The sequence below is a fragment of the Cyrtonyx montezumae genome, unplaced genomic scaffold, assembly GCF_038088225.1.
Source record: "Cyrtonyx montezumae isolate F1298 unplaced genomic scaffold, pur_monq_1.0 scaffold_21, whole genome shotgun sequence".
NCBI classification, from domain to species: Eukaryota; Metazoa; Chordata; class Aves; order Galliformes; family Odontophoridae; genus Cyrtonyx; species Cyrtonyx montezumae.
In genome coordinates, this window is record NW_027071948.1 from 5262857 (window position 1) to 5283387 (window position 20531).

The window sequence follows — 20531 nt, forward strand, 5'->3', positions numbered from 1 at the left end:
TGCTCCTCTTGAAGTCTGGGACCCTCCCAGCATCCACTCCAGCCTCACTCGGTGTCGGCTCACTAAGTCCAGGACCACTCCAGCTGTTCAAGACATGAAGGCGACAGATTTGAGAGTCAATCAGGCTGAGAAAACAATTTGGAAGGAAGCGGGAGGGGGCTGCCCAAAAGGAGAAAAGTTAAAAAAAAAAAAAAAGAACAAAACAAAACCACTTCAATTGCTACTCCCCGAGCTGCTGGGTGTCTGTGAGTCAGATGCGTGCACCAAGGTTGTCACCCGAGGACGTGTCTGGCTGAGCAGTAAATGCAGACTGCCCCTAAAGATCTGAGGCATCATAGGCTGCTCTCAGAGAGCACTCCCCAAAGCTTTGGTCCAGGCACGAGTCCAAGCCCTGCCCTGTCCACTGTCAGAGCTGCAATCAGGCCTTGAGAGACTTCTCACTAAGAAACACAGTGTTTCAGTAAAAAAAAAACAACAAAAAACTTCAGAAAAGGTGTGTGAAAACTCCTAACTGAACACCAACACATCATAGAGCATCCTCACGAAAATCCCTTCTTCCTTCCAACCCTATGTGAAATCAATTCCTGCTGCTGAGAGCTGTCCCATGCACTGATATACTTCTCATTTTACCTCTTTGATTTGGTGCTCTGGATAACGTTTGGTGACATGGAAATATTTTGGCTCATTTAAAGTGTTGTGCAGTATTCTTATCTGCCCTGAAAGTTTTATCAAAAGTAAAAATTACGCACTTCAAACAAAAAGGCAGACGGCCTTGAAAATCCCTCTGAGGTGCCCAGGAAAACAATGAGAATTCATTTTCTCACACACACGTTTCTATGCTTCTTTCCACACTTACCAGCAGAAAAAAACCCAAGAATTCAAAAGGAGGGTAACTGGTGTTTGCATTGCCAGCTACATCACTGCCACCGTGACAGAGATGCAAAGGTGAGAGTGTTCCTCAGGGATCCAAGGATGATGTACGTATCGCCTTTAACTCCGTGCTGGAACACTTTCTTTCTTAGCAATACCATCTCACAAAAGCAAAACAGGCATTTTCAGAAGACTGCATACTGTGTTCCTGACATATACTTTCAGATACAGCCTCCTTTCAGCACTTCAGCAGCTTACTTCTCACTATCTATGTGTTCTTAGCTAGAAAAGACAATTTTAGTAGATAAATCTTCGAGGTTTAGAGACAGCTAAGCATTTGAACATTCAAATATTACATTCTTCTTTTTCCTAATTAAATAATGAGCTACAAAATGTCTTAATCTTGTGCAGTAATATGCCATTAGGCAACGTTCACGACTTATAAAGGGCTGTTTCAAATGGCACAACAAGCAGGTGAAGAGCCTGTGTTCAGCAGCAACGCTCCAATCTGAATGCACCCTTCATTTCAGGGTTTGTGTGTTTTGATCTCAAACACAGTGAAAGGGGCTTTCCAACAGGAGCTGTGTCAGTAACCGGTGCAGAAGGCCCTCAGTTTTCAAACAAACCCACGCTGTCATTCTCTAAACATTGCCTGGATTTCCTAGAAAATCCTCCAAGCAAGTTCAAAGGAATAATAGAGTTGAACAAATTGAAGCAAACAAACAACCTCATTTCTCTGTTCTTCTGTCAGGGGATGATGTCTACTAGATAAACGGAAAAGCCCCGATGAGCACGATATTATTAATCAAAACACTGACTTGATTACACGCCTCCGTCTTTAACACCCAGAACTCCTTTTGCTGTAGGTGTTCAAGGTAGAAATGGTGAATATAAAGTTGCTTGGCGTTTTCTTTTGTCAATTTAGCTATTACTTAGCTGATTTTCACCCCAGCTATCTCATCTGTGCTGTATACCTCCATGCGCTGCATGGAGCTGATCCTGTTAAAGTCTTTGGTTCTTCAAATGTTGTTTGATGCGTGGAGCAAAAGAGCACAGAGAACCAGGTAAGCTACAAGAAGTCTCTTAACTCATGCCCAAGCCATTCCTGCAGCACGTCTGTGTGCTAACTGAGGGAAGGAAGCACTTAGAGAATGCTACTGAAGCAGCACTGTTACACACACGATCCAACAAAAGCACTCATGGCATTTTCTGATTTTGAGGTGGCTGATTTTAGTCTCATGCTGCACAGATAGCATAGCTCCTCCTGCTCTGAAATACATACCTAGCTGGGACTAAAACCACCAAGACATATCATCTCTAAACATCACCAGACGCACAGAGGAGATCACTGAATTGAAAAAGACACATCAAAATAACCTTGTCTAAAATCTGTATTTCAGTGTCTCTCAGCGTCGCTATTTCGAGCACCACAATGCACGGATGGAAAGCACTACAACGTCCTGCTGCTCGGCTGGATGAAACAACACCAGACCCTGAAACTCCACTGAAACTCAGCAGTACCAAAGGGAACATCTGCTGGGATGCATACTGCATAGCACAGAGGTAGAACCTGCAGTGACAGCACTCAAGATCCCAATGCTTTCAGGTATTGTAAGTGAAGTCAACACACCGAACTTCTCTGGAACTCAGAACCCAAAAAAGATGGGAAGAAGGGCAACGCTGGTGCAACACCTCACCTCACTGAGAAACCATCACCCAGTAAGCAAGCAACGGCAGCCTGAAGAAGCTGTAGCTGCCAATAGTTGAACTCGTCTGAACATGTAAAAATATACATACAAAAATATACATCTCATTTATGTCGACTGTGCCACAGATTTGCAAGAATCTATCCCTCTACACCTATCTAGTATTGATCCTTATTTTGTGCCATATACTCCTTGTATTAAATACTCATCAATCCACTTAATTATGCCTCATTAATCAAGCCACACTGCAATATGGAAAAATATAGTGCAGGAGATCTTGCCAACATGACCTGCAGAGTTCGTTATTTTCCAGTTTACCTTTGTCCTCTGTGATCAGCAACAAGAAGGATGGCATGCAGCCTGTTATACACTAGTTGAAATACAGCAATGACTTAAATCAAGAGTTCCCAGCAGGAAAATAACTGGTTATAACAAGGTGGGATCATAATAAAATCCTGATACACGAGGGAAATCCCAAGTCATTTCTGCAGCTGCAGCTTCAGAAGACAGTTTCACGTCATTTCTGTTCTCTAGTAAAAGTAACAGAAAAAGAAATTAACTTCCTTGCTTTATACAGTTTCACATACATGCAAATGAAAGTCTAAAAGGAGAACAGAACAATTCTTGTTTGTTTGTGACTGGGGACTTTTGCCTCAATAGGCTGCTCTCGCTGAGCACAGAAAATTCCTTGGCAATTAATGAACAGCCAACGGAAGGAGATGCATCCTGGTCTTTGTTCCCAAACAATAATGTATTTATTTATTTTTATTATTATTTCAAAGTATAATGTCAAAAAGTACCTACCAGGAACAGCCAATTCCTGATGAGGAAAGTTCAGCAGTGCTGTTAACCGTAATTGTTTGCTGACTGAGCCATAAGTTAGCTGCTGGAAGAGCACTCCAGAAAGCACAGAACCTCTCTCTTCTCAGAATAAAAGAATTTCCTCAGCTGATATGGGCCTTACTGCAACAAGTCCTGCTTCAGCCAAGATCTACAAACTCCCACATGCAAAGCCCATTGACTAATTTCATTCCAGCTACTTCCATGCAAAGTAACCTCGCCTCAAATAGTACACAGATTGCTCTGAAAGTAATGCCTCCCCCTTATTTCAGCGTAGTCACCACCATTAGCAGTGCATTTCCATCAGCAATGAACAGGAGTTTGCGTGCCATGCTTGTAAAAAAACTCCACCAGAGGTGGTCACCCTCTGTCACCACTGCTGAAAGCACTCCTCAATGAGTTCACATCCACTGTTTGGCCTCTGTAAACACTCAGCAAACATCAATGAGTATCAGTGGGTGCCATTTTTTTCCACATGGAGGAAAAAGGTTCCCCACTTTTGCTTCCCACTTCCATCAGATCACCTCTCTGCTGCCATAGTCACACGGCAGTGAAGTATAACAGGATACTGGGGGGAAGGTTCAGCCTCTATTGCCATCCCACCAACTTCTTTCTCTTGATATTTGCGGCCAATATCATAGAATAGGAGGCATAACTTTCAGTGCAGCCATCATACAACATACGGCAGTGTTACATCCTCGCCTTCCAGAAATACCAAAGTCATTCTGAGCATTGCTATACTTTAAACATCCAATTTTCTCAATTTCTGCCACCACAGATTTGGGCTTAGCTGTTTATATGCAAAAACAGATATGATGATATGTCTGAAATTTCATCCATAGAATGGTATGGGTTGGAAGGAACTTCAGAGACCATCTGGTTCCAACCATGCCATGTGCACAGATACCTTCCAGCTCAGGCTGCCCCAAACCCCATCAGATCCGACCTCGAGCACCTCCAGGAAGGGGACATCCACAGCTTCTCAGGGCAGCTGGGATATTCACTTCTTGAATCACTGATAATTTTGAATGAAGCAAAAATGTAAGCAGCTAAAAATGGGCCATGCTGATCATCTGAACAACAGCAATAACGGCAATTAGTTTTCAATCCATTTTCTTTAACAAATGTTGTTTATATGAAGCTGAAGAGGGCAACAACCTTAGAATGCTGATTTTGTCCTCTCAACTAATTCTACTGCTTTATACAGAGATAGAATAAGAAATACAAGAGGAAAAAAATTATATAAATTGTCATTTTTTTCAGTGCATTGTAGCTTCAAAACTGAAGCACGCTTTGAGTCAGACTGAAAAATGAGAAGAGCTGACAGAGAACTCTGTGCACTTGGGAAAGACTTGGCTTCCATGAAAGAAACCAAAACCAGATCACAGAATTACTATGCCCACAGGCTAGCTGAGAGAGAGATGACCTTAGAAAAAAGATCACATCATGTCTGTACTTTCTGTAATTCCAACTGTAGCTTCTGAGAGAGCTAGGTTTACACGTTGTCATTCTCCACAGAGAATGAGATGGGACTTGATAGAGATGAGATGGTATCTGAATATCATTTGTATTAAACCCTTCAACAGTGCACATCCCACAGTCGAGAGGACAGCCACTTGATCACTACAGCTCTAAGGAAAACGGTGGGTAACAAAGATTGGGCAGAAACTCTTGTGTGAAGGCTGAGGTATTTTTAAAGATCTTTCATGCCCCCTCTTCACACTTCTTTAGTGCTGCTTTAATTCAATGCAGTCTTTGCCGCTGCTCGTTTGCTTTAGTAATCATAATGCTAAGTGACACAACCCAACAGGAGTTGCTTAGGGCCACTTTCCCCACACCCCAACCATGGCACTGAGACAAATTAATCCACAAGCACCCACTTCTGACTTTCGCTTGGTCTTAAATCATGTCACAATCTTTGTCTGGAGCACTGCAAAGCTCATAGTTTCCTCTCCCTAACCACAAAATGCAGGAAGGCTTCTACAGCGCCATCAGCTGCATGAAAGAACTGGTAAAAAGCAAGAAACCAAGTATGTACTGCCTTCAGCTAGTTTCTAAATGTACAGAATGTCTGCCTACAAAGCCCATAAACAGCAGCAGTTTGCAGTAAATTCACATCTTATATCATAACTTCACCCACACAGAAAGTCTACTTGAAGTCTACAGTCGTCGCCAAAGCAGCATGCTCAAGGTTTGCATTATTTGATTTTGGCTGCACAGTTATTCCTTACAGATCTGCTCCTCAGCTTCACCTTGCACATAGATACCTTGAGTTTTTGGCTACCTACACACTGGTAACATTATCAAGTGTTAAAGCACAACAAATTCACATCATTATATTCCCACCTGGATTTTCAAAAGCAAAATCAGTCCTTCTTTAATGTGATCTTCCCTCTCTCATCATTGGATTCCCACCAGAATACGACCAGAAATTCAAACTAGGAGAAAGACTGTCTACTTTCAGAAGAATCAGCTCAAGGGATGAAACAGCTTAGACCAGAAGAAACTCCCAATCAGGACTGTAAGGAGGAAAACAGCTGATAAGGGAAACTTGGAGTGATCAGATACTGAAAGTAAAAGCTGTGTTTGAGGGAAGGGGGATGTACAGAGAAATTTTAATGATAGCATTTATTAAATGTAGAGCATCAACATTATGCAGAGACTCAGCACTTCTAATGGTGCTCTTGGTACTCCAGACTCAGGGTTCTGTTCAAGATTTCCTTTGATAAAACAAAATCATCAGATCCAGTTTTCACACCCAGTTTTCAGAAGATGCCACTCAAGCTCGTGCACTCAAGAAGTTCCAGCCTGTAATTTTGGCAGAAGATGCTGAATAAAACTTCACCTAAAAGCATGAGACTCAAACACAGGACAGAACCAAACTGAGAGGTAAAAGAGCTTTTGCAGAGCCCTGTCATTTCACAAAAGATCTACTTTCAGATATGTTAACAAGTGTGAACTGACAGGTTTTTGTAGGTACATTTATTTCAGAAAAGCATTGAACCCGTACAGTTCACCTGTAAGGCACTGAACAATTCCCAAATAAACTACCTGTTTCAGAACGAAACACTTCCATCACTTACAGGAAATTACTTATAATCTTAGTGCACTCCCAATACCACTGGTTTTTTACTTTGGAAATAAATAGTCTCCTTCAGAAGATTACTGAAGTTAAGAGCACTTCTTCTCCTTCTGGTAATAATTTCTGCACACATTTACAGAAACACGACTCCAAACAAACTCTAATGAATTCAACAAAGTAACTCCGGGTCACTTGCTCACTCCAGAAGTAATGCCTCCTACTTATTTCCACAGAAACTACAACAGCTACAAGGAGCACTATTTGATAGTTTGATAGAACAAACTCACAGTTTCAGTAAACTATTTTTCAACATAGTCACCAAGAACTCCGCATTTTCACCAGCAATGAACAAGTGCCTCCATCAGCAGAAGTGGTCCACTGTTTCACAGCTGCTATGATAGTATAACTGCTGGGAAAACATTGCCTACACAGCCCATTTTTCATTGGTTCAAAGCACCAATGAATGTCAGCGGATGCCATTTTTTGAGCATGGAGGAATTCCACACCTTTGCTTCATGCACACCTCTCCACGCCAGATGCCATTGTGCCAGACTGCCTCTCTGCTGCCACCTGTCACACAGCAACAAAACGTAATGGGATATCTGCTGGGAAGGTTCAACCTCTACTGCCATCCCATGAACATCTGCCTCTGACCATGTTGTGGGCCATCATAAAACAGGAGGCATTATTTTCAGAGCAGCCCCTGCAGAAAGGAAAAGAAGGTTACTCAATCCAAATAATTAGTATTTTGTAAGGAAAATTGGGCTTAGCTGTATAAACACAGATAATGTTCATTGACAGACAATTTTTATTGTTGAAATTGAAATGTGCTCCATGGGTATGTGTAGGAAATAAAACAAGAAAATTGCAAAAGTGCCCAAAGTTCCCATCATATCATTTTAATTCGGAACAAAAGTGAAAATATTTGGTAAGGATTGGCTATATCATTAAAACAAAGGAGTGGGAGTTTGGAAACTATTTCTCTCATGGTACAGTGGTTCTCTTCATCTAAAAGCTGGGAGTTATAAAGTTTATCTACTAACAGAAACAAGATGAGTACTGCTCTGCTGGAACCACAGAGAGAATTTGGGGAAATGTTAAACGACTTTTGTGATGTAAACAAGAAGGATTAAGGATTTGCAGGATCACACTGTTTGGTTTTGTTTTTCCCAACAAGCGTTTCAAACACATCTGAACACTGAAATTCAATGGTCTTCTTCACAGGGCAGTGATGGAGCACTGGAGCTGCACACAGAGGTGGTGGGGTCTCCTTCTCTGGAGACTAATATTAAACCCACCTGGATGCTGAGCTGTGCAGCCTGGGCTGGAGCTGCTTTGGCAGGGGGTTGGACTCGATGATCTCTGGAGGTCCCTTCCAACCCCTACAGTTCTGTGATTCCTCTTCCTAACAGCATTTTTTTGTTCTGCAGAAACCAAAGCTCTGTCTGAAGTGGAAAGACAAGTCCTTACATTGGTCTGCCATCCCAGGAAATCTGTGAAACGAAGGGTTTTAACAGAGAAAAGAAGAAAACACATCTGTGTCTTCAGATGTGATGCACTGCAAACATGTTCTGGGCTACGAAAACCCAAGTTCCAAAAAGATGAAAGCCCCAAAAATCAAAGTTTGGAAATCACTCAAAAAACAAGTTCGTGCCACAAGCAAATGATTCACCTGAGGGTTCCTGAGATGTCATTCCTTGACATGCTAATAACTAAACAGAATGAATAAACCAGCACCACACTCATTCAAGACTCAGTATTGGTTCTTGAAATGTACTGTCAGCAAGAAACACCCGATCCAGAGACATCACCAAATCCATCTTATAGCAATCGTAGAGGAGGCAAACAAAATAACACTGATGGCAGTCTAATGCTATTACTAAAAAACAGATTTGTCTATTATAACAAATAACAGAAGCATTATTTACTGTGTCGTATTTAAATCAGAAAAGCTCCTTCTCCTTGGGGATTCTTGTTCATTTCAGGCATGTGGGGTCACTTCTTTTCTTGCTCATCAATATGCACGTAGACAAATGTCCCTAAAGCACAGTCAGAGGACACATAACAGCACAACTGCCTCCAGGAATGAAGACAAGCTACCATGGGGCCTTGTGCCTGTGCAATCGAGTTCTGTATTTGTATTACTTTGTGGGTGACATAATCCTGGAGATACTGGTACATCATTGGGAATCCTATTCTTTACCATACTATTTTGATCTACAAAGGTCTCCCCCCATTCCACTTCTTAAATTCATACTTTCCCAATCCAGTCCTCCTCTCCACACTCCCTCTTTTATGCCCTCTATCTCTTGCCACACCTCTCTTACCACTCTGGCTTCCAACTATATAATCCCACAGTCTCACCTCTGCTTATTTTCCTCTCCTGACCAACCTCACATTTTCCTTACCCACAGTCCCAAAATCCCAAGCACGCTAATCCCACCTTCCACATTTCCCTTTTAGTGCAGATTCCAGCACTGGCTTCATCACAGCTAGTCCAAGTGCACAAGCTGCTTTAACACTAGATGAACACAACTTTTCAACCTGTCAATAGATGTTTTCCTTTATAATTACTCTCAGGTGCCTTCTCAGCTGCTCTCCTTCCTGAAAAGGCACAGCATCTTTGTTTGCATAACATCTACTGGAAGGCAAAAAGACACTGTACAAAACCTTAATACACTGTAACTCATTAACCCAAACCCAGATTACTCATAGCACACTGTACAAAAACTGCATCTTGTAGTTATTTATAATTATTCTAGGCTGGATCAAACTTCCTTTGCCAGTCTTTTGGATTTAGTCTCATATTCAATGCTAAAAAATAATAAATAAATAACCTGGTTCTCAGAAAGCCTGACCTCGCTTTCTAGAAATGACCTGTCATTCCCTGCATTACTGTTGTTGAAAGTAAGCTAACTAGGATTTGTAACTATCATGAATGCAATCAGCAGCCACACTGCTTTGCACATACCCTCAGCAGAGCAATTGTGAGAAAACATATGAAGGGAAAACACTCATTTAGCTCAGCTGTGGGTTAAACAGAATTGGAGCATGCCTCATTTTCTTTCATGGTTCTATTTCTAAATGTGATTATTATGAGAAACTTGACTATGAACCACATTTTTACTAGATGAGGCCACCACGTACATCTGTAGTCAGGTGTCTTGATTAAAACAAACAAACACTTACTCTCCATCAGACTACCAGATCTCAGTTCTGGCCCACATACCAACAGTATTAGCCGAGTTCCAACTACAAAGCCTTTACTGATTTCAATTGCAATGGAAAGACAAAAATCAAGTTGTCCACAAAAAAGTGTATTTGTATACCACCAACCATAAAATGACACAGTGACTGCTTGGAATGGCAATAAAACATGCATCAAGAAAACTTGAGTAACACTGGTTAGATTCCCTGTGCAAAAAGGATCATGATATATACTTACTCCACACAAATGTGGAGACAAAATTCTGCATAGAGCCATGAGGTTATTCTCTATGTTAATAAGCAAACCACATTTTCTGTTCCAAAATAGTTCAGCCAAGGAAGAGAAGTGAAGTTACCAGTATTTAAAGATGGAAACCAGAAACAGTTCTCCTACTGTGAAAGTGAAATTTTCAATTTTATTAGCAAAAGGGGCACATGGGGACAGCTCAAATGGTTGCATCCACCTAGACAGATGGATCGAGACTAAGTACTTCTGGAAAGCTCCATCTGAAAGAGCACGTATGAACATCGTAAAAAACATTACAAAGGGGGAGTTAACTTGGGATTGTGCTTTAATGGAAAGCATGTGACCAATTCCTTTCACTTTACCCTCAATATTCAACCCAAAGCAAAACTAGTTGGTCATGCCATTTGCTTTCCATTCCAGTCACACAGTAAGACTTCACCAACTTGCAACACTGCTCCCTTGCTTAAAAAAAAAGTCTAATCATACATTTGTTTTATAAAGCATTGGATACATTAATTAATAACACTGAACAGCAAGAAGCTGAAAATATTGGTGCAAACCCAAAGTTTTCTGTGAAGTTAGATCCCAGCAATAAATCTGATTCAAAGCTCACAAATGCAATTACTAGTCCTGATTTCACAATAACTTCCAGAAGTCTTCAGAAAGGAATTTATCTTTCAGGCTTACTGGAGACAAAACATAACATCAGCTTTATCATTTTTAGACAAGGAAAGATCAATCCACCAAGTCCAAACAACTCAAACCATACATAACGCAATGCTTTGGTACAGTTTAAGAACTCCACAAAGTTTTTTTTGCTAACCTCCAAAAATCTTGGAAAAGAAGAGGTAAGCGTAACTTGCAAACATCTTAAGGCATTTTCGAGGTATTTGAGTAACAAAATGTGCTTTTCCAGATTTATTATTACCCTGTAACGTACCCTGTAGACACAGACATGAAAGATAAACTGGATGCTCTGTTTTAACTCGAGTTCAGTAACTCAACACGAGTAACTCAAGCTTATGGCATTAGCAGTTTGTGTTTGTTATGGTTCACATGTTTGAAAATAAGCATATTTGCATGCTTCCCACTGAACCAGGCCATTCATCAAGCTAGTTCCTGGCCCTGGCATTCTCAGATAACATTTGCTTGGTTTGCTTAACTGAAGTGTCTGGTGAACTCTGTGCATATCTATTGCAAACCATGTATCTCTCTTAGTTGTGCAGTCCACACCTCTTCACGCAGCGCTAGGTAGGAAAGCTCATGCATCTGCTCAGAAGTAGCTGCAAAATGTGCAAAGTGAAAGAACATGAGTTTGTACACTGAAGTAAGTGGATTGCTTGCACAGAGGTATGTGACTGTGAAAATGAAAAAAAAAATCTCCTGCTCAAGGATTTATTTTTAACCAAATCAAGGATTTATTTTAACCAAATTAACCTGCCCCCATCCCCTCCCCAGGGCCAACAAGTCACTGGTTGACAACTGAGGCAGTAGCATTTAAATTTGGAGCCACTCTGTAATGTCCATGTTTGCTTTGCTCCCTCTGCTGAGAAGCACTGCTTAATCTGAAGAGTGCTGAGTGGGTCAGGTTTAGAAGCTGGTCAGTTCCGACTCCTCCTGACACTCTGGACACCAAGTTCTGCAAACAAAGACATCATTAACCAAACAATGCCAAGTAAGTGACTGCTTCTGTTTTGCTGAAGACTTGGGGAGCTGAACAGGCTTTCATACACATGCTGCTCTTATCCAGTTCTATTTGTTTTTTGTTTAGGTTTACAGAGCACAAGGAACAACCTTTCTTTGGAGAGATGAGGGAAGTCTTCCAGGTTTTTCCTTTTGCTTGGCCATCAATGATTACCATACTCTTAAGAGAGACAGAACAACACTTCCTATACATGCAATTCACATCTCCATGACTGTTCACAAGCTACCCTTACCAGGTGAGAATGGTGAGGAATCTCTTCCAGTGAAGCTCGCAGATCCAAGCTGCTCAGTGTGGGGTCACTGGAAGGAATATTTTCCCAGCCAACCAAACAATGCTGTGAGAACATAGAGGGATGTGGAATGACAGTGTTTTCTAAGTAAAAACAACTCCACAGAGAGGCACTGGCAGGTTGATTAACTAATTTCTTGAGTTTTATACAAAAAGAAATCTTTTCTAATGAAGCAAAACTGTATAGCTGTCTCCTCTTCCACCTTTCACTGGCTAATTCATTCTAAATGGATATCCTGCTTTGTGAACTCAAACACCTGACCTTCAGCTTGTCTCAGCTGACTCACCCTGCTCACCAAACCTCAAACCAGGTTTCTTCCTGCCTCTTCACTACAGGGCAAGGTTACCACTCGCAACATTCTGCAGTGGTTAGTATAGAGGACCAGCTCTGCAAAAACAGTTTTAAATCCAACCCTGTCACTACGTATTTGGCCTGATCTCTACACAATGTGGATACTTAACAGAAATCTGTCTGTTAAGCTCTCTGATATTAGGGAAATAAGACACTCACAGGTACGGTGGTACTGCTTGAAAGGCTGATGCTTGAAACCGATCACTTGAATTATGTTCCAACCGTATATATAGCTTCATATGGCACTTTCTTTTCCCGTGCATAAAGCATTTGGAGATAAGCTATATACCTCATGCCAGTTTTATAAGGTGTGAACTCAGAAGCATGCCCAAACAGCTTTTCTTGCTGTGCCAGCAACCCGGATCAGAACCTCATCCAACACCACACACAGTCCAGAGATCATTCACCTCAGAAATTCTAGCAAAAAGTATGCTGAGGGTGAGGGACAAGTCCTATATTCTCCTTCCTTCTTGTACTGTAACAGTGCCCAATGTGGGTTGTGCAATTAGTGTCTGCAAAAAGACAGCAACTTACCAAAGGTAATGCTAGACTGTCTGCTGGCTCAAAGCTCTTCCTGCAGTGAGCTTTGTATTTGTAGGCAGGCATTAGAGTAGACCTGGGAATGCTGACCCTGCAACCACACAAGGAGAGCAATTGTTCACGTACTCCACAAGGTAAAGTAAATTCACGTGCCTTCTCCACTCAAAATTCAAGGATCTAATTTCAAAATTGAACAAAGGCAAACTATTCATCAGACACTTAAAAACAAAACACATTCTAATTCTGGACCAAATTTAGATACAAAAATAATATCTCACCACCTTCAAAACTATTTCTGCTCATGGAAAATTAGTAGGGAGATTTTAAGAAGGAGATTTCTCTCTCCCTTGAGTGCAGCAACCTTCTGTGGAACTACTTGGACTCTTTTCTACCTCGCGTGATCAGCTTTTTGCTTTTGTCCCCTGAGTTCTGCATACTACAGAGAAACAACCATCAACTACCTGACATAGGCTGGCTCTTCCAGTGTCCCTGGGGGCTGGTGGGCACGTGGGACCTTACATACAGGACAGGCAGAGTCTGGCTCCATGGGGACCACAAAGAGGCGCTGGTTTAATCGGTAACAGTAAACACCTGCCACAGAATAATGAAACATAACAGTACTTCTGGTTTGTCAGAAGGTTCCTCAACATCAGCAAAATACAGCAGTCTTTTATCTCCGAGCAATACGTGCCTTCTATAGAAATGGTGCTGCTTTCCCTAAATTAGCTTTTACGTTTCCTGCCCCAATTAAGTTCCTAAAAAGCAAAACCAAAACTCAACCCTCTCAACTAAAAAAGAGAACTTCAGTGAGCTACAAGAAAAATCCTTACACTGATTCAGAGATAGTGCCTAGAAGACTCAATTCTCTTCGGAGGAGGAAGTTGAGAATGGATTAAAAATTGCAGCTAAAAATAACACATCCTTCCCTCTCTTAAGTGATGTGGGGCTCACCCAGAATAACAGGTGAAGAATTCTCAGTTGTTCAAAGAAATTGGATTAGGAAGTAACACTTATGAGAAATCCTTACATTTATGGGAACTTGTTATCAAGTCTTGTTCAGGAATGATGTATTCCAGAGCCTTGGGCCTAAATAAACACACACAAAAAACAAGTTACTGACAGGATTGCCTCCCCTCCAAACATAGCTTTCCTGAGCATACATTTCTGAATGGGACACAGAGGCCTTCACAGCCACCCCTTCCCACTACTCGTAACTCTAAAGGGATTCATTGCTGTTTCAGCCCTTCCCCTGTACCCACTTACTCCAGGTGCTGCTCATAGATACACGCTTCTTTGTTGGCCTGTCGAAACTCATGCAGCTCAGCAAAATATTGATCAGATTTTTCTGTTACTGAAGAGTCTGCATCCAGGAGCCCTGAGAACATCAAGGAAAGAGTTCAAGGTTTTAATGAATTTGAGGAAGCAGACAAAGAAAGACTCAATTCAAAATGATCAAGACAGCCAAAGGTGTGGAGCACTAAGGAGGATAAGGAGAAGACAACATCACAACATCAAGTCAGAGATTCCTGGTGTGACCTTGGTTCCTCAATGCACTCATTTTTGGTTGCTCACTAGCCCCTCTAACCTTTGCCATTTGCTGCTTGGATTCTCACCCAATTGCCACTTCACTATTTCAGTGAAGCACAGGTCACCTTCATCCTGGGTGGGGGAATGGCTGCTGACAGAACTAGAACTCCTCTGCTCTAGGCCTGCAATTCTGTCACACTACAATTTTAACAGAGGATAAACCATGTTTTAACTCTTCACATTACCATGTCATGCTAAGAGCTTTGCTTCAAGGTTTAAGATTCACCTGCAATCCAGTCGTAGCCCAGGAATGGGTGCATGGACCAGCTACTCACAGTATACTCTTCAGTCTCATCTTGGAAAGTCACATGAACAGCCTCCTTCTGGGAAAAGAAAATAAAACATGAAGGCCTCCTATACATCTAGCAGGACATTCAAAGGTACAGCCAGGGACATAACTAGCCACTAGGGTTAGGGTTGTAAATAAGGCAGCAGTGGCTTAGTTTGAGGCTGGATTCTGTCTAACAGAATGCTCTAACAGCAATTTGCTCACCAGACCTCTGCCTTCTCAGTTCATAGAACCAAAGTTTTATAAGCAGTATTCTCTTGACAACCCCCCCCCCTCCAATCCTACTGACTTATGAAAACAAGGAAGGTGTTGGTTCTAGCATTTACCTTCAATTCTTTGGACTGAGATATCAGCAGTATTGATTTAGGGGTTATGGATTCCTTGGGAGCCTCCTCACTTTGTATTTTATTCACTGATGGGTTATTTTTCTCACTAGGTTGATGTGGAAGAGTGGTCTGCTTTCTGTTCTCTCCATGTCCTAAAAGAAAGGAGCCTTCCTCTGTACTTCCTTGATCACAGCTACCCCTGACCACTCTGCAAGTTTCTCCATCATGTGTAATGACTGCAGATACAGGTATGAGATTCTTCTCTTTACTGCAGAAGCTGGATTCCAGAACTGATTCCTGCACCTTCATTTCTTGCTGCACCCTTCTGTCACTGCTGCTGCATTTGAGTGATGAACAGAGTGCTGCTCTGGCTGTGCAAGCTCTGGGCTCCACAGACACCAACATTGCAGGATCATGCTGTGTCAACACAGGATCAACCTGATTTTCCTCCTGTAAGGACAAAGACACTTCTATCATGTTGCAACACTGAGATTACAAGCATCTTTTACTAGGCCAATTTAGTCAGCAAGAGAAGCATCAATCTCTCAGTCTGGTCTGCTTACCCCTTTAGATTTCTGTTGGGATAAACATACAATCTTAGTGTTATTCATGAGAGCTCCATTGTTTGGAGAAGGTAAGAAAAGGATTCACTTCTAACTAAATGCACCTCATTCCCAAGCCAAGAAACTGACAAACTCAGTCTTCATGCTTGGAAAAAACAACAGAATTATGTTCCGTGACAATCCTTCCTATCTTGTGTTAAGAGGCCTGCAGCTGTCAGGCAGCAGCCAGTCTACGAAGTCTTTGCACTGAGAACGTGTTTGAGACAACAAGACAAACAACAAAGGTCTAGCTACTGTTCTGAGGGGCTCTCTATTTCCCTTTCTACCAGATGCTCTGTGTGCTCAGGCAGAGCCACTGCCTCCCTACCATATGAGGCCCATTTGATGCTCAGCACTTTTCACACACACCTAACACATACCCCTCTCCTCAGCAAGGGGACATATCCTTCAGAAGCTGCTCTCTTACGAAGAGATTCTGGATGAAGTGACTCGCTGGGAAGACTTTTTCTTATCTCTTCCTGCTTCATTCTGAGCCTTTGTAGAAGGTCCTGGTTGGCCCGACGCAGCCTGAGGTGTTCTGACTCCATCTGTGTGTGCTACTGTAAAGCCAGAGGAATGGTGATCTGCATGAATGGAAGTTCACCTGATCTGTTTTTGTGTCTGCTGCCTTGGCAGCACGAGGAACCGAACACGCTCACCATACAGCAGTAGGGGAAAGGAGTGCTAATAACTGAAAAACCCACTGCACATCTTCCAGTTACAAGAAAGGTGCATAACTGGATGCAGTATAAAAATATCAGTCTTGAGACACTACATTGAGATTATTGGAGCAAAAGAAAACTTCTCATGGTATTCACCACACAGAACTAACAGCATCCCCTCATCGTTGCTCATTAGAAAGCCCATACTCAGAAATTAATATTAGTCAGGGGACTTTCTGGAAGGGTTTTACCAGGCGAGACCCACCCCACACAACCTACAAGAAGCTGCGGCACACAAACCTAAGGTTGGAGCTTAGGAAAGCGCTGTAGTCAGAACCCTTTGTGTAAGGGAGCTGTGCCGCGGGAACGAGGTAAGCACACATCCGCAAGAAAGCCAGCCAACAGCTCCGCAGCTGCCCAGGCCCGGTTCCGGGCGTTCCCACTTCCCCGTCCCCTCCAAGAGGCGAGCCCGGCAGAGCCGATAACCCCCCCGCCCCGCGCAGAGCGCTGCATGGGAGCCGCGAGCTTTGAGCCCTCCGCTCCCTGCGCTGCCCGGCCCACCTGCACCGCAGGGCCGGGGATCCCCGCCCTCACTCCGGCCACCGCGGGCTTCCCCCCGGCAGCCCCAGCCCCGCCGCGGTGTTTCCGTCAGGCATGCGCGGGAACAGCGGCTCCGCCTCGCGGGGCTGAGGGCCGGGGAGCAGGCGGGGCCCCGCGGCTCGGCTGATGGGCGCAGCCGGCGGCCCCGGGCGGCGGGGAAGGGGGGAAGCGGCTAGCTAGCTGCGACAGCCTGGTGCTGGAGACGTGCTTTCTGTAAGGGAGAATGCTGATTCACCACCGCCAGTCTATTAACGCAGCATTTGCTGAACATTACTTCTCAGAATATTCTCAAGAAATCAGATCCAGGCTTGACATTTTTAGCGTATCTTAAGAATCTCAAAGCCTCCAATCAGATCATTGGGCACCACTGCACTCTTCACTGTAAAAACACAGATTAAAGGTCACTAGCGTGTGCGCAGTTTCCTGCAGCAGCAGCGTGACACCAACTGGAGCCCACCTGGAGCGCCGTGCCCACACGGGGGGCCCTCAGTGCAGCTGAGGTGGACACGTGGGAGAGGAAGGCCACAGAAACGAACAGCTCCTGCTGAGAGCTGGGGCTGTGCAACTGGAGGAGAGAAGGCTGAGAGCCTGACCGTGTCCAACAGGGCTGTAGGAACACTGTAGGAACAAAGGGGTCAGAGTCTCCAGCAGTCTGTGGGGATGGGAAAGGGGAAATGGTAGAAGGAAGAAGTCTTTTTTACAATAAGGGCGGTGAAAGGCGGTGGTGTCCCTCCCCTGCACACACCAAGCTCAGGCTGGAGGGGCTGTGGGTGTCCCTGCTCAGTGCAGTGGGGTTGGCCCTGGTGGCCTTTAGGGTCCCTTCCAACTCCAACCGTTCCACAGTGTGGATACACCATACTTAGCTTGCAGACTTTGTCACAGGATACACAGAACACAGCGGGAGAAATGTTTTTTCCAATTCATTTTTATTTTGGGTTCCACTGCTTTTACAGCATTGATACAGGGATAATTCATGCAGATTTATCACCTTAAATACAGCAAAGAGAAAACTCACTGGTAAGAGTATTTCCAAGAGCTCCACCAACATAATACGACAAGAAAGTACATAGCAGCAATAAGATAAAGTGCATTTAGCTGCCGCTCTTTAATAAGAGCCTGGGGGAAGACTGCTTTTACAATTACCTAAATTCCGACGATTCGTTTATTATTTCTTAAGAAAAGCAGAAGATAACAACCTCCTTGCTAATCGCGACCATTCCTCCACCAAGCCAAATTAAAGAAATACAGCTGTGTTTTCAGAGGAATCCAGCTCGCAGGTCTTTCTGTTAGAAGTCTGATTCGAGATCACCCAGCTTCTAGTGACGGGTTACACGTGCACTTGAACAAGTCTCTCCCATGTTTAGCACTTTTACTTCTCACAAAATTCAAGTGGCCCTTTCCTGTGTTCCATACATTAGGTTTCAGCACTACAGTGAGAACGCCTCCATCACCTTCTGAGCAGTGCCAGAAGCACACGCTGCCAGGACACCAGATTCTGAGAAGCCTTTCATCTCTTTCCCTTCACAAATCTGAGCCCAGCTCTGAAGATCAGCTCACTCATCAGATTTCCTCTAAAGCCTGCTGAGGAGATCTAGCAGCACGTCTGCAAGGGTGAGCTCAGCACTTTGGGTTGTCAAGAGCTGCTGGTTAGCACATCTCCTGGCTGGAACTGGCAGTTCCCAGTTCTATCAGGGATCTGCTCCATGTTTTAACTCAACAGCACTGCACATTACTTGTTATAAGCATGTACGTAACAGCCTGGGAAACAAAGCTCTGAATCCACACACAGTGCCACTTCCTCTGGCACTCTTCACCACAAGCCCAGAGAACACTGCCAAAGCAAGGCCTCACTTCTCTCTCGCCCATTCTCAGTTCTGATCCAAGCCACATTTGTGTCCTGGTGGCTCCCTGAGGAAACTGAACGCAGTCAATGAAGTGCCCTCTGATGAAAACTGCTTTTTGGTTTGGCCTGAATTCAAAGCTGTCCACTGAAAGCGAAAGCCTTATTTGCTTCCTGCCTTCCAGGGACACTAAGAGCTCCAACATAACCAAGATACTTCAAGTCTTACCACAAAAAAGAGCCTCAAGTACTTAGTGCCACTTCACTATCCTCAAGTACCAGGCAGCTTCTTTCTGGAACTCCACATGAAGCAGTGAACTTGTCACAGGCACATATATTCACACCTGAGTATGAATGAGAAATCCTAAGGCTAGCTGATCTCATTTTCAAGTGAAAAATCTCACTGTCATATAACACAACAAAAAATAAGCACCTTCATACTCCCAAACTCACCCATGACTTGCTCACAGACAATTCATGTTCCCTAACGTTTGATTCTGAACAGATTTAGGTTGACCCTAACTCCAGAACTGCAGGATTAATTCTGGGTTACTGAGAGACATTCTGTGGGCGACATAAAGATCACTCCCAATATGTGGTACAATACAGATCCACCAAGTGGAAAAGAAGCTTTACAACACAAGATCCTGGTACTACTGAAATCAGTGGGAATTTTTCTGCTATCAATTCCAAAAAGAAGAGGCTCCAGTTCTTACAATTCTCAAGTCTTACAACCAAAATTAAGAACTGTTTCAGGGCAAAACCTCAATTACTTTGATCTATCTGCAAATAGAAAACATCTGGGAAAAAAAAATGACTTAATCCATTCTTACCTCAGCATTAAATAGGAAAGAAAGGTCTCTATCATCCTCCTCATACTTTTAACAGAAACAACAAATCATATTACTGCATGGACTTGTATCATCCTATGGGAACTCTACGTGAAGCAAAATCTCTTACAGCTTGTACTCCCTGTGCTGTCCTCGTGGCCAGGTAATGCTAATGGAATTCCAAAGGCCTGCTTCCAGAAACACTGCTGTGCAACTACCAAAGCCCACACTCATAACCTATCTCACAAGGCAGTAATTTTCATCCTGCCAACTGGTTTAATCTTCTCCTTCCTAATTTCCTTCTTCAACGAACTGCCCATTATCAACACTAACTCCTTCACAGCAGCTAGCTACTTCGCAATTAGTTGCCTACAGTATGAAATGAGCCAGGCTGCATTATTAAAGAGCTCTGAAGAGGAAGAAGTTAACTCAGATGATAAACATACCAAACCAAAATCTGAGTCCCTTTTGCTCTGGGTGAGAACTAGCTTTTGCTCACAGGTTTAAACATGCTGACAAAAATAAACCTGTCCATGAAGATAAACAGCACAGTAGATCTCTGCCAGGTCTTACAGTAACAGAAGGTGAAATTAGGAGATCTGTTTGCACAGGCTACAAAAGTACTGTGAAATAAATGTGTGCATAAGATTGCTGTTTAAAAAAAAACAGCTGCCTGTCACATACATAAACTTGGAGCTTTGAAGACAAAAGCTCCATCTTTGTGTAGTAAGATGAATGACTCCACACAGAAAGATGTGTTAGAGGAACTTTTAAACTGAAAAGTGCTTGTTTTTAGAATTCACTGTTACTGTACTTCATTTTGATTTGAAAAGCCCCCTATAAATGTACAAAGCACACATTCCTTTTGAAGTAGCCTGGTCTCCCAAGCAGGAAAAGAAGAGCTACAACACCTAGTGTTTAGAGGTGGGACACAAAACAAGGATGCTGAATCCTACTG

The 20531-nt window shown here is 43.1% G+C and overlaps 1 protein-coding gene across 2 annotated transcripts; it reads right to left on the minus strand.

Moving 5' to 3' along the window:
- Nucleotides 1-4: 4 nt before the first annotated feature.
- On the minus strand, nucleotides 5-16189 carry MIIP (migration and invasion inhibitory protein). Of its 2 annotated transcripts, none has more exons than XM_065738151.1 (9): nucleotides 16022-16189; nucleotides 15040-15489; nucleotides 14651-14747; nucleotides 14101-14212; nucleotides 13865-13923; nucleotides 13299-13428; nucleotides 12832-12928; nucleotides 11890-11991; nucleotides 5-83 (listed from the first exon to the last, which is right to left on the minus strand). In XM_065738151.1, exons 1-9 carry the CDS (start codon nucleotides 16187-16189, stop codon nucleotides 63-65), a joined length of 1236 nt encoding a protein of 411 aa, XP_065594223.1. In that variant the 3' UTR covers nucleotides 5-62. The 2 variants fall into 2 exon arrangements, with proteins under 2 accessions (XP_065594223.1, XP_065594222.1); XM_065738150.1 differs by lacking the exon at nucleotides 5-83 and adding an exon at nucleotides 11071-11235.
- Between the last annotated feature and the right edge of the window lie 4342 nt (nucleotides 16190-20531).